Source organism: Gossypium arboreum, chromosome 4 (genome assembly GCF_025698485.1).
Source record: "Gossypium arboreum isolate Shixiya-1 chromosome 4, ASM2569848v2, whole genome shotgun sequence".
NCBI lineage: Eukaryota > Viridiplantae > Streptophyta > Magnoliopsida > Malvales > Malvaceae > Gossypium > Gossypium arboreum.
Window position 1 is genome coordinate 37,696,665 of NC_069073.1, and position 16,672 is coordinate 37,713,336.

General features: G+C 31.8%; 1 protein-coding gene and 1 long non-coding RNA gene across 2 annotated transcripts; both read left to right on the forward strand.

Moving 5' to 3' along the window:
• Positions 1-8,410: 8,410 nt before the first annotated feature.
• LOC108476961 (uncharacterized) lies at positions 8,411-9,395 on the forward strand. The gene has a single exon (XM_017779348.2). It carries the CDS (start codon positions 8,810-8,812, stop codon positions 9,245-9,247), a length of 438 nt encoding a protein of 145 aa, XP_017634837.1. The 5' UTR covers positions 8,411-8,809; the 3' UTR covers positions 9,248-9,395.
• A 4,937-nt stretch (positions 9,396-14,332) lies between these two features.
• LOC128291637 (uncharacterized) lies at positions 14,333-15,674 on the forward strand. The gene is made up of 2 exons (XR_008281446.1): positions 14,333-14,373; positions 15,386-15,674. It is a non-coding gene; the product is annotated as an uncharacterized LOC128291637 (long non-coding RNA).
• The last annotated feature ends 998 nt before the right edge of the window (positions 15,675-16,672 follow it).

The following is a 16,672-nucleotide window of genomic DNA, read 5'->3' on the forward strand; positions in this document are numbered from 1 at the left end:
AAACTGTCCATCTGCGTAATAGTCACTAAATTAATTATAACTCGAGTTAAGAAACTCAAAATTTAAATTTGTAAATTTTTCCTGAAACTAGACTCATATATCTTCTTACCATAATTTTTCCAGAATTTTTGGTTTGTTCAATTAGTACAATTTATTCATTAAAGGTTCCCTATTTCACAGTTCAGCGAACCTGACCTCTCTTCACTAAAAATCAATTATCTCGTTATTAAAAAATTGGATAATGTTTCTGCTTGTTTCTAGAAATATAAACTATGACTTATAATTATTTTTGTATAATTTTTAGTGATTTTCCAAAGTTGGAACAGGGGATCACAAAGTCACTTTGAACCAGTCTTACAGAAATTTAAATATCTCAGAATATAGACTTCCTTTGTTCGCTTTGTTTCTTTCCTATGAAAATAGACTCAATAAGATTTAATTCTATATCTCATTCATCATTTAATTCTATTTCTAAAATTTTTAGTGATTTTTCAAAACCACATCACATCTCTTTCATAGTTTCTTTACATCAAACCTTATTTAGGCATACATAATACCAAAACATGTTCTTATTTAGCTATATCATAAGCTAATCATTACCAAGTATTCACATGCCATTCTTTAATCATATCATAAGGACATACACACAAAATAGCCAAGTCCCTATACATGCCATAACTTAAAGTATTTCTAGTCACAAAATACTGAGATAACTCGTTGATAGTGTGAGGCGATCTCCAACGTCCTTACGATTTTCCGAATTGGCTTTGTAATACTATGAAAAAGGAAGAAAAGGAAGGGAGTAAGAATAAAGCTTAGTAAGTTTGCATGTAAATAAATAACAACATTCTAAATGAATTATCAAGATAACCTGAACCTTTCGAACATGGACTTATCTTACCATCCCTTTGGCACACTCTTTGAATTTCCCGTTGAACCATTTGGAATACTAAGGATACACAGGTACCTTTCCTTTTTAAACTTACCATTGTCATGTCTTGAAATGGTCTTACGTGGTATCCTTGCCTTATGAACTCACCATTGCCATGCCTTGGCACGGTCTTACATGGGATCTTTGCCTTATAGTAGTTTATCAATGACATGTCTTGACATGGTCTTACATGATTTCCTTGCCTTGTAGAACTTACCAATGCCATGCCTTGGCATGGTCTTACATGATTTCCTTGCCTTGTAGAACTTACCAATGCCATGCCTTGGCATGGTCTTACTTGGTATCCTTAAACCCTAATGTCATGACATTTGTATCCTACACATTCCTAAGGTTCAACCAGGACTTTTAAGTATCATTTCTCCGTCAATTCTTACTTGAATCATCAAGGAATAAATTTAAAAAATAAATATATAGATGCTGATAAATAACATAATTAATTATAAATAATAAAACATTGCATTTATTTACCACAAACTTACCTCGATACAAACTACGATCAAATATTTTGATTTAGTCCTCAACCTTTTTCTTTCCTCGGTCTAACCCCAAATTTCATTCTTCTTGATCTATAATAGTAAATTTAACTTATTTAATATTCACATTTATCAAAACAGTCCTTAACTCTAACTTTGGAAAAATTATGATTTTGTCCCTAAACTTTTACATATTTACACTTTGGCCCAAGGTTCGGAAATGAAACTTTATCCCTAATTCTTATATTTTATGACATGCTGATCATTTATTTACCTACGGAAACATCAAATTCCCACTCTAATATGTACTTATGACCATTAGGTATTTTTACCGATTATGTCGTTTTACTCGTTTTCGCTTAAAATCGCTTAGCTCAAGTCGTTTAACATAATTTCAAACTTCATATTCTACCATAAAACATCAAAATAAACACATTTCACCTATGGGAATTTTTCCAAATATGAACCCTAGGTTAAATTACTGCTAGAATAAGCTGAATCAAGTTACCGAGACTTCAAAAACGTAAAGAACATTAAAAACGGGGCTTGGAATCACTTACTATGAAGCTTGGAAGCTAGAAAAAACCCTAGCTATGAAGAACCCTTGAAATTTCGGCCTAATGAAGAAGATGGGCACATTTTGCCATCTTTTTTCCTTTTTTAATCTTTTAATTATCAAATGACTAAAATACCCTTCACTAAAACTTTAGTTATTTTTATCTATGTATGTCCATTTTTGTCCATGAAAACTTAATTGTCTAATTACCATTTAAGGACCTCTATTTCAATTATACTCTTCAATTTAATCCTTTAGCATCTAAAACTCATATTTATCAACTTTTGCAATTAAGCCCTAGTAGGCAAATTAAGCATGCTATCTATAAAATTTTCCATCGATACTCTAACACATGCATCTAATCACTCGGTAAATTATAAAAATTAATTGAAATAAACTTTTCTATCTCAGATTCATGGTTTTGCAATCATTGTTTCGTTTAGGCCCTATTTTGGGATGTTACAAGTTAGGTCGTGTCTCCTGCACCTTAAATTTGAGAAACAGAATGCTCATAATTGAGCACATGGACAGAGACACGGGCGTGTGTCTTGGCCGTGTGAAGCCTGCAACTAATTTCAAAGAATTTAATTAACCATACTGCCTAGCACACGGGTGTGTGGCATGGCCGTGTCAACAAGTCAAAGAGTTACATGGGGTCGAACACAGCCCTCAACATGGGCATGTCCCTTGGACCACACGGATGTGTGAGCCTTGTAACTTAGCAAATTTTTAAAATGTCGCAAAAAATTCTTAAAGTTTTTGATTAAGTCCTGACTAGATTTTAATGCTCGTTTTAAGCCTCGAGGGTCCATTTATTATTTAAGGGATGATATGAATAATCTCAGTTAACGAATAGTAATTTTCGTGTATTATTCGAAAAATATTTTGAAAGTTTTGGTAATGCTCCGTAACCCTATTTTGACAATGGATACGGGTTAAGGGGTGTTACATGCCCGGTAACGTTGATTTTCACTATCTGATTACTTTGTCATCCCAGGATACCTAACAACAATGACTACTAAAATATGTACATTCTACCACCCCGGGTTGTTCGACAGCGATGGTTTCTAAACATTATACCTGACTCTATGACATGCCAACTGTATTTGACTTTACCCAAATAGCTAAGAAGGTAACCAATGTTCCGATTACATTATAGAATCCAATTCACATATCATCATTCTCAGTTCATTTAATCATCAATACATAAATACATCCAACATCACATAACATAATTCATACCAATATCATCATTTTTTATCACAAATCATTTATCAAACATATCACTCTTTTTCTACCATATTCAATTTAATTTAATTTCTCGATATTCAATATCATTGACTGCAAATCAATTCACGCGACAAGCATAAGTTTACCTCGATAGTAAATTATACATTAAATATGTATATGCATATAAATATAATGATCTCAAATTATAAAAGTACAAACCAAATTTCTCTTGTCACTCATCAACGATTCTCGCTTTTCCTTTCTCTCGCGATGGCCTGGCATCGTCTTTAGCTTGAAATTTTGGTGGCTAAATATAAGCTTCAACCATGGAGTTTCTTTCTTTTTTTTCTCAACATGGATGGTGAAGGAAAATGAAGATTATCTTCTTTCCTTCTACTAAGCCGATATATATTTTGCTTAATCTTTAATTAACTTTAATTAAACTAATTAACATATCATTTACTTTATTTAATCACTATTACTATGATTAATGGTTATCATCATCATTTTACACAAACCATGTGGAAAAAATGGTTTAATAACCATTTAAGCCCTTTGGATAATTTCTATCTAGGTTCTCAAGCAATTTGTACAGTAAAACGCAATAGCGATTGCAATTTTATAAGTTAGTCCCTAAGCTTTATTTAACTAATTTATCGATTGAATTGCATAACTGAACTTCAATAAATTTTCTTAATATCTTCATTAATCTTTACACTTCATCCTTATGAACTTGATTTACAAAAATCAGGTTTTGAAATCACAATTTTTTACACCATTGGCAGTCGGGTCGTTACACTTTCAAGCTTCTCAAACCTGGATCTATCTTATCAGCCCTTAAATCAGCCTAATTTTGAGATATATTACTCTTTTTGAAAATGGTTATTTCTTAACTGTTGGGATTTGCGCAGTGATGGTCGGAGCTCCAAAAATTGTTAATGACCTGAGATAAGTTCTCTTCTTCTTTTTATGTTTTCCTTATGATTTTGATTAAATTTTTACATATTTTATTTATTCACCTTTTTTTTTTACATAATTACATTATTTGTACATGATTCTATGACATTTTTTACTAGGAAAAGTTAAACAAGAGAATTCAACAATTCTTGATAAAAATCTCAACCAAAACATGATAGGGGAAAGTGTAACGTCCCGATTTTGGGCCTAGTCAGAATAGTAGTACCGAGACCACAAATTTGAAGTAGAAATAATTATTTTATGAATGTGTTGAGGCCTATGATATGTTGGAATAATTGTGTGAAAGATTCATTTAGTTGTTTTGTTGTTAGAGTGTCCAATTTGATTTTTAGGACTAAATTGCAAAAGTTACAAAATATGTTATTCTAGAAGCTTTAAGCATGAAATAGCTATGAATAACTAATTATAGGTCCTTAAATAGCAATTTGACCAATTCCTATTTTTTTGGAAAAAAATGGACATGAATAAGTAAAATTTGAAAGTTTAGTAAAAAGGGCATTTTGGTCATTTGGTTAATAAAAGAATAAAAAGGGAAAATTAAGTCCAAATTTTCTTATCTTCTCCATGCCATAGCCGAAATTCCTAAGGTCACCATAGCTAGGGTTTTTTTTTCAACTTTCAAACTTGATGGTAAGTGCATTCTAGCCCCGTTTTTAATGTTCTTTATATTTTTGAAGTTGTTATCAATCGATCTAGCCATTTCTACCATTTATTTGAGCTAGGGTTGATGCTTAGGGTTTGACCCATGTGTGATATGCATGTATTTTGATGTTTCATGGTAGATTATGAAAGTTTGATGTGTGATAAACATCTTTTACTAAGTGATTTTTTATGAAAACACCTAAAAAGGGCTTATTTGTAAAAATTATAAAAATAAGTAGTAGAAATGTGATTTGATGAAAATTGTGGGTTGGTATGAGCACGATATAGGGTTGGCTAGGCTTGGGTAACAAAGAAGATGAGTACATTTCATTTTACGAGCCTAAGAACTAATTTGTAAATATATGAAAGTTTAGGGGCAAAATTATAATTTTGCTAAAGTATGGTTTTTGGACTGATTTGAACAATGTGATAATTAAATGAGCTAAATTTGCTATTATAGATTGAGAAAAACAGAGTCCTGACCTAGACCTGGGAAAGAACAAAGTTGTGGACCAAATCAAATTAGTTAGCCATATTTTGTACCGAGGTAAGTTCGTGTGTAAATAATGCAACTTATATTATGTATTTAATATTTTGTTATTGCATGACTTGTACAATTATCATTATGGATTTGTTAGGCAAAGAATCGATACAGCGAAATTCCCAATTAAACCTTAGGAATAGTTAGGGTACAAATGTCATGATATTAGGGTTATTAGTTTACGTGTAAGACCATATTTGGGATATGGCATCATTATGAGATTTCGTGTAAGACCATGTCTGGGACATGGCATCGATATGAGAATAGTGTAAAACCATAGCTAGGCTATTAGCATCAATATGATATCCCGTGTAAGACCATATCTAGGATATAGCATTGGTATGATTCTATGTGTATGTGATTCCTGAGTATCCTTTAGTATTCTAAGTGGTTCAATGGGTGATTTCAATATTATGTTAAAGATGTGAAAGGTTACGATTATGTTATGAAGTGGTACAGGTACGTACGCAAAACTCATGAGAAATGATCTCGGTTTAAGATACATTATTGGTAAGGATACAAATGTGTAAGATATGTCTATGATTACTTGATGATTTTATGTTAATTTACATTATGTTACATGTATGTTATTGTATGTTTAAAGTTGATTATTATTTACATGCTAACTTACTAAGCTTAAAGTTTACCCCCTTCCTTTTTCATCTTTTATAGTGTCGCCAAGCTAGCACGGGGATCGGAAGTCGACAGAGCATCGATCACACTATCAATTTAGCTATTTGGGAATAGTTGGTTTCGATATTTTGAATATGGCATGTATGGGGGACTTGGTCTTTTTGTTTATGTGTCATATTAATTTGGCCAAGTGTGTTGGCTTATAATGATTTGATGATTCATTTTGCATATGGCCATGAGATATGGCTTATATTGATTATTGGATTGTAAGCCTATTTATACATGCATGCATGTGCCTATGCCTTTGAGATGTAGTTTGTGATTGTGTATATGATGGGTTATGTTATTGGTTATCAATGCTTATTGATTTAATTGAGATGTGTTGGTACGATGATAACTAAGGTCCTAATGTGAGAAATGGAAGTAAACTTATAATTCTTAATGTATGAGAATTTGTAGGCTTGGGCTTGACAAACTATAGTGTTTTGTGTGTGTACTAGTCGAGATGATAGTGTCATGATCATGACTTGTTTTATTGTGTCTAAGTACTCAATTATGCCATGTTAAGTGCCTTTAAAGTTATGTATGTGTTTGAGTATATAAGGGTGGCAAATGACTTGGAAAATAGCCTCAAAATTGTCCATATGGGTAGACACACAAGCATATGTCTAGGTCGTGTGTGACACACGGCCTGCCCCACGGGCGTGTGATCCAGCCGTGTGTCTTTTGTACCTTAGTTTTGAGAAACAGAATCCCAGTAGCAAGCACACGGGCATGAGACACGGCCGTTTGTCTCGGCCGTGTGAGAGACACGACCATAGGACATGGGCATGTGCCCAGGCCGAAAATTAAATTTGTCACACAGCCTAGCACACGGGCGTGTGACTTGGCCGTGTGACCCTATTTTGTTGATGACGTCATAAACAGAGAGTTACACAGGCTGTGGACACGAGCGTGTCCCAAGCCACATAGGCGTGTGTGACCACACGGCCTACCCACACGGGCATGTGACCCTCCAAAGCATGAAAATTTTCTAAGTGTTGTAAAAATTTTGAAAGTTCTCAGTTTAGTCCCAAACCACTCTCAATATATGTTTTGGGCCTCGTAGGCTCGTAATAGAGATGATATGAATGTATATGAAAATTTTTAAATTTGAGTGAAAATTTATTTCACGGTTCTGGATGTTTGATTGAGTTTAAGTCCGGTAATGTCTCGTACCCTGTTCCGGCATCGGATATGGGTAAGGGGTTTTACAGAAAGCATATAAAAAATGATCCAAAAATTTTCGTACGAATACTAGACCAAAATATGACTGAAACTTATAAGTATTAACATGAATTAAACCTAAATGAATGAAACAATTATTTGCACAGAACATTCATAATATAAAAACTAATCAACTCACAAAAAATATTTGTATTGTTATAAAATAAAAGAGATAGAGAGAGTAAAGAATAAAGAAAATATGAGAAGCAATAGAGAATGTATTTTATTGATCAATGGAATTATTACAATAGTTCTCCAAAGTATCTATTTATAGGCATAATAAATATAAATGAAGTAGAGATCTAATTCTAATAACTATTAGAATTTAAAGTACATCAAAACTTATCTTGATCTTGATGGACAACCACTTAATAAGATATTATATATTTTTAAAAAATGAAAAAAACTCTTTAAAATTTAAATTTGAAATAAAAATAAAATAAAAATAATCTTTTAAAATATTTTAAAATATAAAAATTCCAAAATTTATTGTTATCTAAACCGGGCTAAATTGCTTGGATCAAGAATTAGGGATATTAGTCCAATGAGAGGTAAAAACTAGTTGACCCAAGAATTGGTATAGACTGGTTGAATCGAGCTAAAAAACTAGTTAAATTAGCAGTTGAACCAATTTTTATAAATTTTTAATATTTTATTTGCTTTGAACTGGTCGTTTCAAAAATCAATTGGTAGATCAATTCAAAATTAATTCAACTACCAGATCAATTGATTTTTTTAGCTCGATTCAAGCTGTCCGTACAAATTCGTGTGTCAACTAATTTTTTATCTCTTGTCGAACCGATGCCCTAGTCAATTTTTGTTCTAAATGGTCTGTGTTATCCAGCCTAAAAAAATTAAATTTTAGAATTTTTTTATATATATTTTATATATATTATATATTTTTGAGTTTGAAAGACTTTTTATTTTTTCATAAAGTTTTATTTAAAAATATATAATTTTTATATTTTTATTTAAAATATGAAAAAATATTAATTTAATTTTTTAATAGCTTTAAAGAGAAAAAAACTGAATATTTAAAGCTAAAAATAAATTTACCAAAATTTTAAATAAAATAAATACAAATATTTAATATCTCAAAATTAAAGAATATGTTAACTTTCAAAAGAGTAGAATAACAATTCAGATATTGAAATTATTTATAAAAGTGAGATAAAATAAAAAAGCAGATGGGATAATCTTGTAAAAGGGCAGAGGATTTGTGTCTACCGGATGGAGGAGGCGCCAGATTTTTTAGTTTCAACTATGAATTTTCATAAAAAGAAGGCATAATGGAGCTTTCCGTCCTTTTTTTTGCGTTAGTTTCGAGGATGCGGTTCATTTGTTTCTTAAACACTAGATTATGTCATTGGTATTTGGTGCTAATGGTGCAGCAGGGCACTTTATGGCAATTGATCGTCGTTATCTGACGTCCACTTTGGACAATTCCCACCACAAAAATCTAAAGCACAATTTCCTCGCTTCTTTATCTACATATAATATACATACCCAGTTGACTCAAAAGAGGAGAAAGAAAAGACATGGGTGTTGTAATCATTGACGGATCGACGGTGAGAGCCTTTGTGACTGACGACCAACAGTTCACGAAGAGCGTGGATGAGCGTTTCGCAGCTCTTGACCTCAACAACGACGGTGTCCTCTCCAGGTCCGAGCTTCGCAAGGCCTTCGAGTCTCTGCGTCTCCTGGAGTCCCACTTCGGTGTCGACGTCGCCACTCCCCCCGACGAGCTCACTCAGCTTTACAACTCCATTTTCGAGAGGTTTGATTGCGATGGCAGCGGCACCGTTGACCTCCAGGAGTTCAGATCTGAGATGAAGAAGATTCTGCTTGCTATTGCTGATGGATTGGGATCTTGCCCTATCCAGATGGTTCTTGAGGATGATGACCAAAGTTTTCTGAAGAAAGCTGCTGATCTTGAGGCTGCTAAGCTCGATCCAAACCATGCTCAAGCCTCCTGAATGATGCTCCCAGGTTGCTGAACTTGAATTTATGCTTTTGTATTTTCTTATCTTTTGCAGCTACTTTAGCTTGTTGGTATTTGGATCCATCCAAGTATATATGAATAAAAGGGTTAACGCTACGTTTAGCCCTCGAGCTTTAGGCGAATGTGAAATGCGTACTTAAACTTGAATTTCATGATACATTTCATCCAACCCTTAATTCGGTTAAAAGTATGAACTTATATGGGTAGCGTAAGGTTGAGTTGTTGAGATTCTGAAGGTATAAGTGTGAGTCCCACTACCATGTGTTTGGTTTTTCTTCCATATTTACTTTGGATTTAAGTACTACTTTGATTTTCAGTCTATAAACTCTATACATACACTTTAAACTAAATTGATTCAAATGCCTATTTTCCAAATGTATATGAATGAAAATTGTACTTGTAAACCCCTTCAAAATATATACATGTTTGCTGGGTTTTTGGGAAGAAATTAAAAAATATATTCATTTAATCCCAGAAATAGGGAAGAGAGAAATGAAACATATAAACAGTAAAGAAGAATGAAGGTGTACACAATGTGACAAAAACTTGCATTCACTTTTCTCTCTGATTGAATTTGGTATTAGATTCTGTGTATTTTTCCTTTGTTTTTGGTTGGAAGCATTTGTCTTCTTATGTTGTATTGATGAGTGATTGAGAATGATTAATTGGAGCGGATTCTGGTGATGTGTACTAGGATCTTCATTGCTATTGTTTTTTGGGCTCTGAGGAGTCTGTCTATATCTCATCCTTTTAATTAGCTTCAAAATTTATCCATCAATTATTTTAATGAAATATAACTGTCTGCATGATAATATATATGCTTCATCTTTTTCTTTTTGAACTTTTATCAACATTTTATATATTTTTTAATTTTAAATATTTTATAATTTTTAATTATTTATTAATGTGATATATATAAGGTAAAGAGTGTCATTTCAACTATGAGGGTATGTGGACTACGGCATAGATTGCTACACCACCATCATTAATCAACTTTTTTGAAATATTAAGGGTCAAATTTAGTTTAAAATACAAAATTAAATTAATAAAACATATAAACATTTAGGGTTAAATTTAATATTATCAAACGAAATATTGATTATTTAACGCGAACATGTAAGTTAGTTACTATGGAGCAATTGAACAAATAACCATTTTAATATTTTTAAAATTTGGCTTATATGTCAAAAAATATTTGAATATTAAAAATTAATTAAATTTTTATATTAAATTAGCATTCAATTGAGTCATTGTTGTTAATTAAAATAATCAATTAAGTCTTCGTTGATAGAATCCATAGTTGATCACGATGATCATTTAAAAAAAACAACGTACAAATATATGATAACACGTGACAATTTATGCTTTAATTTAATATTTTTATTAAGAATTATAAAAATTAAAATATTTAACAAATATTAAGATTGAAATAAACTTATAAAAATTATAAAAATAATATAAAATAATATAAATTTTATAAAAATATAAAAATCTAATAAATTCTAACAAAGTATAAAAATTATGAAAGTAATAAAACACAATTAGAATTTTAGAAAATGTATAAAAATTCTTAAAAGTTATAAAATTTCATAAAAATATAAAAATCATAAGTATTATTAAATATTAAAAATATATTGAAATTTATGTAAACTTATAAAAGTTATAAAATAATAATAAATAATAAAAACTTATGAATATTATAAAAATATAAAATATTATAAAATATTTATAAAGTTAATAAAATATATCTAAAATATTTAAAATTTTATAAAAACTTATAAAAATCATAAAAATTAGATATAATATCAAAATTCTAATAAATTATAAAGATTATAAAATAAAAAAGTCATTTAAACCCTAAAATCTTAATGAACACATGACATCACACTAACCATTGAATAATGGGAATATTCATAAGATCGTTAGGGTAATTTTCATGTTGAATAAAATGTTCTCAATATTCCAAAAATAAAATGATGATTGAGGGACCCTCTCCTCTTATTGATAAATTATTAATTTTGTAATAGCCAGATTTTGGAGCTAGTAGGAACAGTGGTTTTGAGACCAAGAATCCGACGTAGAAAAATTAATTTTTATTATATTTCTATGATCTATAGTTTTATGGAACTATTCTGTGAAAGTCTCGTTCGAAAATTTTGACGTTTGAGCACTCAATTTAGTCAAAAGGACTAAATTGTAAAAAGTGAAAAAGTTGAATTCTACTTGTTAAAGGTATCCAATTGCTATGAGATTTTAAATTAGAGGTCATTAGCTAGTAATTAGACCATTGGATAAGTTAGTGGACAAAAATGGACATGAATAGGTAAAATTTCAAAGTTATGCATTAAAGGCATTTTGGTCATTTGGTAAATAAAAGAATAAAAAGGGAAAATAAAGTCAAAATTTGTGTCCATCTTTTTCACCTTGGCCGATTTTTTCAAGGAGACCATAGCGAGGGTTTCTTCAACTTTCAAGCTTGATTGTAAGTACATCCTAACCCCGTTTTTAATGCTCTTTACATTTTTGAAGTCCTCGTAACTTGATTTACCTATTTCTACCATTATTTTGAAGTAGGGTTCATGTTTAAAGATTTACCCATGTGTGACATGCATGTATTTTGATGTTTGATGGAAGATATTGTATGTTTAAGGTGTGATAAATAACAAGGTTATTGACGAATAGTCCAATTCCTACTATTTTGTACTGATGTATGTTTGTGTGTAAATAATGCAATGTTATATTATGTATTTAATGCTTAATATTGCATAAATTGTACGATTGTTTCTATGGAAATATTCAACGAAGTTTTGACGATGAGAAAATCCTGGTTGAACCTTAGGAATAGTTTAGGATACAAGTGACAAGTCACTAGGAAACCATGAGTTATGTGAATTATATGAATTTGGGTGCTAGTCATGTACGTCCTACTAGTGGTTGGGTAGTCCGGCATGTGTTTCGGATACCTGACAGCTTGTGTGAGCAGCCTGTGTCACTACGTCTTGACTAACAACTTGTGTGAGTAGGCCCGTGATTAGCTCGTGCGCGAGCCCTATGTATTATGAGATATGAGATAGCATTGGCTACATATGTGGCACTAATGTGCAAGACTTTCCGTGTATCCGATAATATTCCAAGTGTTCAACGGGTAATCCGAAGAGTATGTCAAAGATGACAAAGTGTGCAACTATGTTATGAGTTGGTACAGGTATGTATGTAAAACTCATGAGTATGGACTTTAGTATGAGATGAATTCTTGGTAAGAATGCTAATGAGTAAGCTAAGCCTGTAATATCCTGAATTAGGGCTTAATCGGAATAGTGGTTTCGTGACCACAAATCCAAGATAGAAATAATTATTTTACAATAATTTTGATGTTTATGATATGATTGCATGATTGTGTGAAAATTTCGTGATGAAATTTTATGCCTAAAGTGCTTAAATTGAAAATAGGGACTAAATCGAATAAGTTGTAAAACTTGCATTCTAGAAGTTTTTAGTATGAAATTGTTTTGGAATATTAATGAGGAGGTCTTAAATAGCAAATTGACCAATTTTAAGTTCATGGAAAAAATTAGGACATGGAAGGAATTTTTGAAAAGTTTAGTAGTAAGGGTATTTTGGTCATTTAGTTATTAAAATGAATTAAAAACAAAATTAAAAGCCAATTTTTGTCCATCTTCTTCATTAGGCCGAAATTTCAAGGGTTCTCCATAGCTAGGGTTTGTTTCAAGCTTCCAAGCTCCATAGTAAGTGATTCCAAGCCCGCTTTTAATGTTCTTTACGTTTTGGAATCCCTAAGCTCGATTAAGCTTATGCTAGCAATAATTCAACCTAGGGTTTATATTTGGAAAAATACCCATAGGTGAAATTTTTGTATTTTGATGTTTTATGATAGAATATGGGGTTTTAAATTATGTTAGACAACTTGTACTACTCGGTTTTTAGTAAAAACGAGTAAAAGGGCTTAATCGGTAAAAATACCTAATAGTCACAAGTATATGTTAGAGAGAGAATTTGATGTTTCCATAGAAGGGAAAAGTGATCAGCATGTTATAAAACATAAGAATAAGGAATAAAGTTTAATTCCCGAGCCTAGGGGCAAAAGTGTAATTATGCAAAAGTTTAGGGGCAAAAGTGTAATTTTTTAAAGTTCGTATTAAATGCTGTTTTGATGAATGTATGTATTAAATAAGATTAATTTGGTATTATAGATCAAGAAAAACGAGATTCAAGTCGTGATCGAGGAAAAGAAAAGATTGTGGACTAAATTGCAAAATCTTTATATTTTGGTACCAAGGTAAGTTCATGTGTAAATAATGTAGCATAAATGTTATTTTTAAGTTATTAATGTTAATTATATGATATGCTGATTTTTAATCATGAAATATTATGCTTTGTGGTTAATGTTGAGTAATATGCAAATTATGTTTACTACTTGATAAATATGAATTGCTACCGAGTATCGGTTCCGATATTCCATGGAAGACGGCAAATGTGAGATCGAGGGAAAAAGCCCGTTTGAACCTTAGGAATAGATTAGGATACAAGTGACATGTCACTAGGATGGTTGAGCATCCGAACTCGTTGAGTTGAGTCCGAGTTCGTGAGATGTAACTAGGCATCCGAACTCGTTGAGTTGAGTCCGAGTTCACTTAGGGGCGGGTTACATGATTTCTTGATTACATATGTGGCACTTATGTGCAAATTATCCATGTATCCGAGTTATATTCCGATGTGTTCAACGGGTGAAATTTCTAGTTTAATGGAAGAGCACTTAAGATATAAGTGACGTTTTGGGTAAGTGTTGTGAAATGGACACTTTGGACAGGTATGTTCTTAACCCTCAGGTTGAAAATAGATACAACAACGATAAGGTGGTAAGATGATGAATGATGTTTAAAGATGTGATATATGTTTTGGTGGTACCATGCTAAAGTTGTTTGGTATATTTGTATTGTTATGTTACTTGTTATTTACATATGAACTTACTAAGCATTTATGCTTACTCCTTCCTTTTCATTCATTGTAGTTTTGAACAAGCTGGCTCAGAATCGGGACAGTCGAAAGTTCGATCACACTATCCAAAGGACTTTTATCTTGGTAAATGGCTTGTACAACTACTTAAGTATGGCATGTATAGCAATATACCTATTTTGTGTAAATAATTTTATGATATGGCCATGTTTGGTTGAGAAAATGTTTGATATTGATAAGTCATGGTGATGGCTAATTTAGATCATGTTTGATATCATGGAAGTTTAACAGTTATCTAGTTCATAAAATTCATGGAAAGATGAAACTTGCCTTAAAACAGAATATTGATGCAGCAATGACATGAATTTGAAAAATCACTAAAAATAGTATAAATAGAACTAAATGATTAGTAAGTTATGAAATTGAAGCTTAATGAGTCTATTTTCATATGGATTGAACAAAACAGGAATATAAATTATATTTTATGAGATATTTAAACTTTTACGAAACAGGGCCAGAGTGATTTCTGGATCCCCTATTCTGACTTTAAAAATTTATAATAAATTTTTATAAAATAATTAGAAGTTTTTATTTATATGTACAGATTCCTTATTGAGTCTAGTTTTAATAGAAACAAACCTCATAGTCATTGAAATTTTTTATAGAGATATATCTGATTCGTAATACACAGAGGTTAGAGCAGTCGAACCCTGAAACAGGGGATACTTTAATTAATAAACTGTACTAATTGGCCCAATAAAAAATTCTAGAAAAAAATTAGTAAATAGATATATGAGTCTAAATTCAGGGAAAATTTACGGATCTTGATTTTGAGTTTTGTAACTCGAGATATGATTTTTCTTGTAACTGTGACGCGAGTAGCTAGAAAGCTGTGAATGTAGAAACAAATGATTTGAAGTTCTTAAATTGATAAATTATGTTCGGTAACCCCTCAAGCTCGACTCGGGTGATGGTCTCAGGCGTGGGGGCGTTACAAAGCCTAAGATACTTGATGATAATTATGCTAACTTATGTTGAATAGTTATATGATTAATGTATGATTTATGTTGCTTATTATTTGCATGCAAACTTACTAAGCTTTAAAAGCTTACTTCCCTTTTCTTTCCATTCCTTATAGTGTCGCCAAGCTAGCTTAGAGATCGAGGAATGTCGAAGCTCGATTCACACTATCAAACGATTGTTTTGGGTATACTTGATTTCAATATTTTGAGTATGGCATGTATAGGGACTTGGTCATTTTATTACGTGTCATATTGGTTTAGCCAAATGTGTTGGCATTGTAATGGTTAATGATTCCTTTTGTATATGGCCATTGGAAGTTGGCTAATATTATTCTTATTGATCATTGGTATATTTATGTGGTGATGCTTATCATGAAGATGAATTTGGCATGAATGGAAAAGAAAGTATGTGATGTTTATGCATGATAGATGTTAGTATGTGCAAATGATGTATTGATATCTTGTTTGTGGCTGATTTGGTTATACGTATATGCTTGGATTGGTGTTGCTTGTTGTGGTGTAGGTTGGTGTAAATATGGGTGGCAAAATGGCTTGGTAAATAGCCTTATTTTGTCCACACGGGTAGAGACACGGCTGTGTGTCTTAGCCGTGTGACGGACACGGCCTGGGGACATGGGCGTGTGTCTAGGGCGTGTGAAGTTTGCACCTATTTTATGAAAAATTTTGAAAATTAAAATTCACCACGCGGCCTAGCACACGGGCGTGTGACTTGGCTATGTGACTTCCTTTGGTGTATGACCTCATAAACAGAGAGTTACACGGGTTAAGGACATGGGCGTGTGTGACCACACGGCCTACTCACACGAGCGTGTCCCAAGCCACACGGGCGTGTGACCCTTTTCTGATGAAAAAATTTCTAAGTGCTGTAGAATTTTCTAAAGTTCTTCGTTTAGTCCCGAACCATCTCCAATGCATGATTTGGGCCTCGTATGCTCGTTTTAGGGACAATAGGAATGTATGTGAAAAGTTTTAAATTCAGATGGAAATTTATGTCTCGGTTTTGTACGATTGCTGGTGTATAAGTCATGTAATGCCTCGTACCCTATTCCGGCGTTGGATACGGGTAAGGCATGTTACAAATTTTATTTTTAAAAATTTTATCACCAATTTTTTAAGTACAATACAATAGTTTAGACCTTAAAAAGCTAAAAATTGTTTGCTAAGTATTGTATAAAATAAAGTATTTTTGGTATAGTTAGATACTATCAAACCAAAATTTCATCATGCAACTATTAGCATATGTCAGAATGAAATATTTTGACCAAAGTTTCTAAAACTGGATTAATGGTCGAACCGGTCAGGCCACCAGTTTGCTAGTTTGATTGGTTTGTCTAGTCCAATTAAATAAAACATTAAAAATTTAAAAATTTAAAAATAAAAAA